The 11,144-nt window shown below is 32.8% G+C and overlaps 1 protein-coding gene across 1 annotated transcript; it reads right to left on the bottom strand.

The window, feature by feature from the left end:
* Positions 1 to 305: 305 nt before the first annotated feature.
* LOC119689608 (fat-like cadherin-related tumor suppressor homolog) lies at positions 306 to 8,317 on the bottom strand (the record flags this gene model as incomplete). Its single annotated transcript, XM_038104477.1, is given in 6 exon segments — positions 306 to 513; positions 568 to 674; positions 4,032 to 6,600; positions 7,176 to 7,554; positions 7,739 to 8,005; positions 8,238 to 8,317. Coding segments are annotated over 6 exon segments (3,610 nt in total), but the record flags the coding sequence as incomplete, so codon positions are not given.
* Positions 8,318 to 11,144: the final 2,827 nt, after the last annotated feature.

Below are 11,144 nucleotides of genomic sequence, written 5' to 3'. Positions count from 1 at the left end.
GAAAACACATCTTGCTGTTTTGCATCACTTTTGTATCAATATTCAACTGTTTACTTGAATTAACAGCTGTTATTGATTTCACAATGATAGAAATAATAACACACAGCTTTATACCACGAATTACAAATGATGATTCTTCTTAAAAGAGTAGCAAATCGTCTTTCTGGCGATCATACAAAGATCTTATGGAAAACTTCTGGCAATCTTTGCTAGAATTGGCTTGTAAGACTTCAATATTACATACATTTTTTGTTACTCATAAATATTATTAATTTATGTCAAAAAAAATTTGTAAAAAATTATACCTGTTGTCGCATTTATGAGGAAGAATTTCTCAGAGTTGCCAGAAACAATTTTATAAGTTATTACTGAGGACGGATCATTATCTGCATCTAGAGCTTGTAATTGTATAATTTTTGTATATGGTTGGCTTCTTTCTAAAACCGTTGTAAAATACACCGGCATGTCAGTTAATGGCACATTGTCATTCACATTTTCGATAAACACATAAACCTACAGAAAAATCTTGGTGGTTAGTTGAATAGAGTTAACATAAATTTACATTACCTGTACACAACTGCTTAATGAAACTATTCCATGATCTTGAGCACATAATGTAATCCAATAGCTATATATTGTTTCAGCATCCAAATGTGATACGATATAAATAGAACCTGAAAAGATAATATATTTAAATGAAAAAATTACAATTTCTCTTCATTGAGTTTCTTCAAAAACTATTGTTTATGTTACATGATATTAACTCAGATCCATGATCTTAATTACGATGAATGATTTGAGTAGTTTTATCCGAAATCACTATATATCGATTAGTTTGACCACTTGTAATATCAACTAATCACAGAGAGGAGGAAATTATTATAACACAATGATAGTTCATTCTGTACTTCTTTGAAATAAATAAATTCTGGTTTACATACAAGAGTTAGTTTTTTAAAAAATTAAATCATGTATTATTCAAATACTGATATAATAGGTCGTGAAACATTAAATACTTTCTTAAATCCAATAATCAACAAAAAAAAACTGACAATGCATAACTGCATTTTTCGATGATCCATGACTGGTGACTTAACTGGCATAAACACAAAATATAAAAAAAAATGTGACTTATTACTAAATGACAGTGTGACTAGCTAGCAAAATCATTAAAACAATTAAATAAATTTAGTGTCACTTAACTTTTCTTAGGTAATAATCATGGTTAAATCTGAATTTTGCTGGCGTAATTTTGTATTTGGTATATTATTGGTATGTATTTTATTTCTATTTATTGGAAGCTGCTGACATGTTTTACGTTTCAAAATTTAATAGCATTGACAGACGGGAGCTAAATTATCATTAAGGGGCTAAATTATAATTTATTTGCTCATTTAGCAGTTTTAAATAACATATTTGGAAACATTGGTAAATGTAAATACTCGATATATTTTTATATATTTTATATTTTTTATATATATTTTATATTTAATTAAAGCAAGTTTCTTTAATTTTTCTTGCTTATCCATTTTGAATTTAAAATTCTTTCTTTTGCTTTTTCAATAACAAAAAACATATGATACAGCAACTTCTTAATGACAATTTATACCGTCTGTCAGAGTATTTTTAAAATTATCATTTAAGGCTGCTTAATGATAATTTAGTGTGCTCGTCTGTCAATGCTATAACTGTGTTGTTATTATAATAACTGAAATTAACAACGCCAAATAACTTGTAAAATGGTAAAAAATTCAATTGAAACGTGTCTAAAAAAGAATATGCGTCAAAGTTTTCTTTGTGATCTGTTTCTGCAGCAATGAGCTTTATTAGCTATATTTCTATTTTATTGGTTGTTGTTTTGAAAATTGTATGCAAATTTTATGAATTGATGAACAATGTTAATAAGTTTTAATAGAGTTTTAAACCTTGGAACTGATGCGTGGTCATTACTTTATCTATTATATTATTACTGGCATATTAAACAATAATCATGTATAGTAACTTCTAAGGATTAGCACAGAGAATTTCAATGAACTTATGTAGTCGCAGATGTTAGCTATTCCATTGAAATACAGGTTTTCTCAGATGTGACACCCTGGTAATGAATCTCAAGTGCTAACGGTTGGTGGATTACAAAAGCCAATTAATGGTCTACGGTAAAACTGTAAAGCACTACATCGAGACTATTGGTGCATCAGTATTCACATGTTCACACCACTTAATAAAAGAGAACCCGGAGAAATGGAGAAAGCTACAACACAAAGAGACGTTGAGCCAGTGCATTACACTTGGTTTGTGAAAGCAATGAAAGTTAGCAGCCATGTCAGCTGTGGCTGAAGCTTAACCGAAATCCCCTTTCATACATACAAGATATCATATCCATATTGAATGTGAATCCTGTTTTTTCTAGAATTAACTTATAGAAATTCTACTTAGATACAAATAGGTGCTGCTGGTATTCCTAAAAATACGATTGTAACTTCATTCGACTTATTTGAAAAATTGAGTCAAAATTGAGTGCTTTTGATATTTTAAATATCTCAACAATTATATGAGGTAGAATAAATAAATTTAGGGTGTGAAATACTCATACCATACCACTACAGTTATTCTCAAACCATTTTCGTGTAGCAAGCTTTGCGCCCTCAGTCCATCAATCGATTTTAATGTATAACGGCCTTTAATAATTATTTCTGCGAAGCAAAAAGCACTATTATTCAACAATGACTGGTTCACAAATTTTGATTCCTTATACTCAATAATGACCAATCTGGGACGTCAGTTCGAATGCACTATGTCTCGGGAATAAACGAAGATTCACACCCATGCATACGATTGTCTTTCATCCACAAACGAGCATTGTGAAATGATTCCAACGAACGCTGGAAAAGAGCCAAAAGGATCAAATGACTGAACTCAGTCCTTTTTTGTTAGAATTACTGGAACTCAGATATTAACGAAAATCCAACAGAAATATTATTCAGAAATCCGTTAAAGTTCTGGTGCTGTTATTGACAGAACTATGTGATTAGTATGGGAGACAAGCATATAACATTTTCCGCAGATAAGCTAAAGCTAGAATTCTTTATAAGCTACGAAAATCTCCGCAACAGTAAAGAGATGACCATATAACCAGTAAGCCAGTACGTTATTTTCAACAATAGTGGGGAGTTTCGTTTTGAATTTTTTTTTCTTGTCGTTTTTATTTTTACAGATCTCCAATTTGTAAGCAATTGTATTGCCCTTATTAAAGTGAGCATATTCTTCTTACTAATTAAATTTGTGTAATTTTATTTAACAATTATATATAGTAGATTTCAGAAATTAAAGCACAGGAAAATAATTGTATTAGTTTGGTTATAATAGGAAATAATGATAATAATAGGTATTTCTGTAACAATCACATATCGGATGTTGAAATATGAAGGAGTAGAAAACAAATGCGAGTGTTTGAATTATGCAATTATACAATCTCCCTTCGACTTAATTTTCGTTCATTAAAATAAGTAGCTGAACTCAATACTTTTTGAAATAATAGTTCTGCGTTGAATGTATATTTTAATTTGTCTTCTAAACTATTGATAATCCGATTTCGAACCAAAAGATCATTAAACCGTAGTCCCATATCTTCACCGCAAGATGAGAAGTATTTTTGTGACACCTGCTAACACTCAATTAACTTGGCAACTTCGGCATAATTTGCCGCAAAAAAATTCGTTAAGCTATTTCAGCGTCTTCGACAAATTATAGCTAAACTCTGCCAAATGAAACGAGATGTTCATCCAAACCACTTGACAATGAAATTGTGAAAAACACCTTATTAAATAATTTTTGAGATTAAAAAATGATTTTAACTAAAACATGAAAAAGTAAGTCAAATTTAGTCAATTTGAAAACAGTTTATATTTTTAATGTAACTTTTACAGAAAATATTTTGTAAATTAAATTTTTTATATTGAATACGATGAAATCATGAACACATTGTTTTCCTTTTTAGTACAAACTTAAAAAATATTATTTACTGAACTTACCTTGGTCGTTAACAGCAAAAACTCCTATTCCATTGCCACCTCGAATAGAATATGAGATTTTTGAATCAGAATCACTAGTGTCCAAGTCCTTTGCAGTAATATTAGCAATTATGGTTCCTCTAGGTGCATCTTCTTTTGCATTGAAATTAAAAACAAAATCATCAAATTCTGGAGAAAACCGATTTTCATTTATATCAATAACTTCTACCACAACAGCGATATGTGTAGTTAATGGTGGTGAACCTAGGTCAGTAGCGCTAACTACAAGGTTATGAATTTGGCGAGATTCATAGTCTAAATAGTTAATAGTTCGTATAACACCAGTTAATTTATCGATGCTAAACAAGTCTTTCTCATTTACATTTTCATGTTTTAAATAGTAATATATATCTCCATTTAATCCAGCATCAAAATCATTTGCTTCAATTAACCCAATTACAGTTCCTTTCGGAATGTCTTCCCTAACTTTAAATAACAATTCCTGAACTCCAAAAATTGGGGAGTTGTCATTTACATCTTGAATAAATATTTTTATTAAAGCTTCAGAAGATAATGTTGGTATTCCTCCATCTTTTGCAATAACATGCAACTCATATTTTTCTTGTATTTCTCTATCTAATGGATTATTCGTGTATACGCATCCAGTTTTTTCATTAATTTGGAAGTCCTTAGTTGTGGGTACTATAAAATATTTTATGATAGAATTTTTTCCTATATCAGTATCAGAAGCATTAAGACAAATAACTTCAGAGTCGTTCAGGATAGTTTCCGAAAGCTGCAATGTAATATGATACTTTTGAAACATCGGTTGGTTATCATTATTGTCTAATATAGAAACAATAAGAATTTTTGAAGTACACTTTTTAGGCGAACCCATGTCGAATACAGTTATATTAAGTAAATACTCATCCTGCCTTTCTCGATCTAAATATCCTATAATTTGAATTTCACCCGTATCTTGATCTATTCTAAATACAGAATCATAGTCTCCATCTAAAATAGCAAACACTAGTTTTCCATTGTATCCCAAATCTCTATCGTTTGCTTGAATTTTTATTACAACTTCACCTAATGCTAAATTTTCATTTATTAATATTTTCTGTGGAAACTTAACAAATTCAGGTGAATGAATATTTTCGCCATATCTACTTGGTGATAATGATAGATATTTAGATGTTTGGTGACTGTAATTAGTATTACTTCTTTTACCATATGTTATTATTTCAGCTAATCTGTTAGCAACACCTGTTTCTATACATTCAATATTGCTATAATAGTTAAAATAATTAATTGAAAAGGTTTTAGTTAGTGTTACAGTTAGTATCATTTCGTTCGAAACATGGGCTCCATCTGATGCAGATACTATTATTTGACGATATCTTAGTTGAACATCTGTTAAGTCACACCCAACAGATAATACCCCAGTAGTAGGCTCAACATTAAAGCATGAGTCTTCACTACCAGATATAATTCCATAAGTAATTAAGTCTCCATAATCAAAGTCAATAGCGGATATAGTAAATATAGCAGTGCCAATAGGGGTATTTTGTTGTATAACTCCTGTACAGTTAATTTTTTCAAATTGTGGTCTATTATCATTTATATCTGTTACTGTAATTACAAGTTCTTCTTCTGTTTGGCGACGATAAGGCAAGCCCCAATCTGAGGCTCGTACATTCAAAATATAAACTCTACGCATTGTTTCGTAATCAATCAATTTAGTTAATTTTATTATTCCAGTGAAATGATCAATTTCAAATGGAACATCATCAAAATTAGTTATACTGTAGGAAATATATGAATTTTCCCCACTATCCCTATCTCTCGCAATAAGTTTTACTACAGCTGTTCCCGCTGGTTCATTTTCTCTAATAAATATTGTACGATTAATATGCTCAAACACAGGATCGTTGTCATTCATATCTTCTACATTAATTTTTACTTTTGCAGAAGACTGCTTTGTAGGTCTTAAATTTGTCTGATATATGGCGGATATAATGAGCGTATAAAGAGATCTTTTTTCAGCATCTAAGCATTTTTGTGTGTACAACATTCCAGAGTCCGGATTAATTTTGAAAGTATTGTCTTCATTTCCACCAATTATAGTTAGAGATATTACATAATTTTTTTGATAAAACGGTTCCATAACTTTTAATCGTATAATTGGCATTGATGGTGGAGAGGTTTCTGGAATTGACACTTCATAAATTTCTTTTGTAAATACTGGCAAATTTTCCTCAACTGAAAAAATTGGAACTAAAATATTTTTGAAAGTTTGTCGAGAAAGTATTCCATCATCTTCTGCTCGAATTGTAAGATTATATGTAAATGGTGGTTTTGGTAATGTAGCATATTTGCTTACTTTAATATAAAATTCATGTTTGTTAGAAGTTGGTACAATTTGAAATACATTTTCTGGATCGCCGTTCACAATTTCCATTATTTTAATGACTCCATTTCGACCAATATCTTTATCATTAACTTTAACAACACCATATAGAGCGCCGATAACAGAACTTGTAACACTTTCCAATGACGTAACAAATATTTCAGGTGAATGTAGGTTTTCCTGTAAAATGAAGGGTTTTGGTTCATTAAATAATGGAAAATATTAAAGATTTAAATCTAAAACATGTACTATAAATTTACTGTTATATGACATTTAGCTAAAAAAAATAAAATATATTAACATGGAATTAAAGCTGAAATCTTTTAAACACTAATATCAGAAAGCATGAAATACTCACATAACTTTAAAGTATGATCAATTTTGGTTTATTTTGGAAAAACAAGAAAATGATGTCTTATTTACTAAATCATATAGAGACTTACTTAATCATGATTTAACTAAAAAAATTTGGACGCTTATCAGGTAAAACATTACAATTAAATTATAAGTAGAAAAACTTAAAATGGAAAAGAAATACCAGGTTCACTTATAAAAAAATTGCATTAAATGGTTGTATAGGTATGTTAATGCTTGGCGAGAAATAGGGAATTGCCTTAAGTGCAATTTTCAAACGAGATCTTCAAACTAAAATTGCGTTTGAAGTTGAAAGACTCGTGAGCCACACCACTCCCTCTCCAGTGGCTGAGTGAAGCAATGTCACGATATAATTAGTGATCCTATGCCACTTATTAAACATTCTCAGCAAATCGAACTGGCAACCAAATTCGGCTGCCGCAAGACGATGTTTGACTTCTTTTTGTATGATGCTTCTGGTTATTTTCGTCTGCTTTTCGATGAGCACAAGAATGTCGTGCTGTCTGATGTTGATTTGATTTTTGCTCGTCATCGCAGAGATAGGCAACTTTGACCCGATCTATACTTACACGTACTGGTTTGTCTTTCCGTATAATGGTCATCAGCTTATCGTCGCGATCGGTTACCTTAAATGATCCATCGTAAGATGCTTTGAGAGGTGGTCGAATAGTGTCATCGCGTAGATAAACATGATCACATTTTTTAAGATACGGTTGTACAAATGTTTTTGATATAGAGTGATTTGTCGTAGGTACTGGTCTTAGTTAGTTGATCACTACGAATTGTAGTGATTATACGAATTCCGAATTTGACATGTCTTTCGAAAAATTCACCTGGTAATGTAAGTGTCATGCTATAAACCATTTCTGAAGGAGTCGCCTTGATGTCGTTTTTGTATGCGTTTCTCAGTGCGAGTAGCACTACTGGTAGTTCATCCGTCTACTTTTGCTTGGATCGGCACTTTAAAGCTGTTTTAAATGTGCGGTGAAAACGTTCGACAATTCCATTTGCTTGTGGATGATATGGACTTGTTCTAAGGTGTTTTGTGCCAATTAGCCTCTTGAGTTCATTGAATAATTTTGTCTCGAATTGTCGACTTTGGTCGGTCATTATTTCAGACGGCACGTCGTAATGTGCAATCCAACCCTCCAGTAATGTTTCCGCTACTGTGCTTGCATTAATATCGGCCATAGGGATAGCAACTGGCCATCTGGTAAAGCGATCAATAACCGTTAAACAGTAGTTGAATCCATTTGACATTGGTGATGGCTCTGTGATATCGATATATAGAAAGGAATATCGTTGCTCTGGTAGCTTGAAACTACCAATTATTGTTTTATTATATCTGGATACCTGGATACCAAACGAAACGCTCACATATTTGTTTGATCGATGATTTACTTCCTGGATGTCCCAGATTGTGTATCTCCCGGAAAACTTACTGTCCATGTCCTTGAAGAACCCAGGGACGTGCTCCGTGAGTTGACACATCGCATGCAATTGGATTCATAGAGTTTGGCATGCTGATCCACTTGAGTTCCAACGATGTCTGATTTTTAGTTAACAAGTTTTTTAATTCAGCGTCTTTCTGGCTCTCAGCAAACTTGTTGAAATCGATCTATTAGCAGTCATTTATTTCTTCAATACGTGAAAGTAAATCTGCTACGTTGTTATTTTTTCCGGCGATGTGTTGTATGTCTGTCGTGAACTGCCTTATGAAATCCAGGTGCCTTAACTGCCTTGGAGATACCTTTTCAGATTTCTGTTGGAACGCAAAAATAATAGACTTGTGGTCCTTCAAAACTATTCATTTTCTACCTTCGATCATGTGCACAAACTGTTTAATAACTTGGTAATTGGCAAGCAATTCTCTATCATAGTGCTTTATCGTTTTTGAGTCTCGGTTAGACGCTTTGAATAAAAACCGAGAGGTTCGATCTGTCCATTGCATATGTGGTGTAGTGCTGCACCTACTGCTGAGTTGCTTGCATGGACGTAGAGTACCAGTTTACCATCTGTGGTTGGATGTTCTAATGTACTTGCATCTGCGAGTGCTTTTTTGTATGTAACAAAGGCCAATTTTGCGTCTTCTGTCCATTCCAATTGATTTTTATCATTCTTTTTATTTATTTTTAAAAGTTTTTGCAATGTATTTTGAGTTGCGACCGCACCAGGTATGAAACATTGATAGAAATTAACCGTAGCTGGAAATCGTCTGAATTCCTGAACCGTGTTTGGTTTTGGGAAGTTAAGTATTGCTTCTACTCTCTTCTTTGATGGGCGTATGCCTTGTTAGTTGATGGTATGACAGAGAAACGTTATTTCTTGTTGACCAAAGACGCATTTTGAAACGTTCTGCTTAAGTCCGTACTGTTGAAGTCGCTCGAATACTATGCGCATGTGTTGGTAATGTTCTGATTCATTTGATGAAGCGATACAGATGTCATCAATGTAAGAAATCACCAAGTCGAGTCCTCTAAGTACTTGGTCCATGTGACGTTAGAAGGTTTGGGCAGCATTGCAGAGTCCAAAGGTCGTAACATTAAATTTGAATAAGCCAAATGGAGTAGCGATGTTTTTTCCCTATCCTTGGGGCAATCGGTATATTATAATATGCCCTTTCTAAGTTCAGTGTTGTAAATATACACTTATCGCTAAATGTCTGCGTGAAATATTGCACAACATTTCACTGATCAGTTATTGTCTGCGCATTAAGACGTCGATAGTCACCACAAGGTCGCCAAGTTGCATTCTTTTTTTCGACCATGTTCAATGGACTGGCCCATTCACTCTGCGATTTACACAGCTGACCTGCAAGTCCCACCAGAAAGTGTTATTGCCACGTTTGCAGATAATACAGCGATCCTTACCACTGGAAACACCATAAACGAATTAACAGAAGCAACGCAACATTCCATTGATCAAATTATTAGTTGGACTAAAAAATGGAAAATTGAGCTTCTGTAAATATGAAATTATTGAATCAATTTTTTCAGCACTGTTCGTGACTATCCATCGTCGACGTAAAGAGCCAAAACGGCCATCCCTCTTTTATTGCGACGAATAAACATACATGGATCATAACTACTTACTGTGAAATGAAATTGACGAATAAATAATGTAAACTTTTGATTCAAACAGCGCGACGCCTGTTTAAGCCCATATAAACTTTTGATGAGTTTACAAACACGATCACTGTTGTCGTTGTAACTAACTGGCTGTTGCATATATACAGTTTCTTTCAACTCAGCATGTAAAAACGCCGTCTTTATATCAAACTGTTTCAATTGCATATTATTTATGGCTGCTACTGATAATATTGCACGAACTGGTGTAAGTTTCACGACAGAACTGAAAGTTTTCTCATAATCCACTCCATATTGTTGTGTGAAACCACGAACTACTAATCTTGCTTTGAAAATTGACCGTTCCATAAGTATTCTCTTTTATTTTGAGCACCCAACGATTATCAATCATTTATGTTCTTTGGGTGGATTAACTAGAATCCAACTACGGTTTTTAATCAACGAATCAAATTCATCGTCCATCGCACACTTTCATTGCTGCGCCTCTGTTGATTGTATTGCTTCTTCATAAGTTTTTGGTGCAAATACAATTGCTGAGTAACCAGTTTCAACATAACGTTGCGGCTTATTGATTTTAGGACGAATCTCATACCTTGAATTACTTCTGTCAACCTCATCATCCATGAGGTCCTTCTTGTTGGATTGATCATGGTCTCTAACGTCTTTACTGAATTTTTCACTTTCCTCGATTATGACATTCTCTTGTTGCAGTGTTTCATGTTTGTTGTCTTTTTCGAGTATGATTCCGTTTTCATCATCACTTTCTTCTTTAATCACATATTTCATTGGCTTTGTTTCGTTAAAACGCACGTCACAACTAAGCAAAGCTTTTTTACTATGTGGACCGTACAACCGAAAGTTTTTAATTGTTGCTTCGTATCCAACTAAAAACACTTTTCTAGCTTTTAAATCCCATTTCTTTTGTCCACTTGTTGCGGGACTTACATAAAGCACTCTGTTCCAAAAATTTTAACGTGACCAAAATATGGTTTTTTACCGAACCATTTTTCATATGGTGTTGTACCAATACATTTGCTGTTTGTAGTGCGATTCAATAAATATGTAACTGTACGCACTGTTTCTGGTCATAACATTTTCGGTAATCCACTTGTAATTAACATTGTCCTTGCACTTTCTTGCACAGTATGATTATCTCGTTCAATTTTACCATTTTGTTCTGGAGTATAAGCGGTTATATATTCTATCAGAATACCCTTATTCTTTAATAAATGTTTGACCTCATGATTTTCAAATTCAGTACCA

The sequence above is a fragment of the Teleopsis dalmanni genome, chromosome 1 (assembly GCF_002237135.1).
Source record: "Teleopsis dalmanni isolate 2A chromosome 1, ASM223713v2, whole genome shotgun sequence".
NCBI lineage: Eukaryota > Metazoa > Arthropoda > Insecta > Diptera > Diopsidae > Teleopsis > Teleopsis dalmanni.
This window is presented reverse-complemented; position numbering and strand designations above follow the sequence as displayed.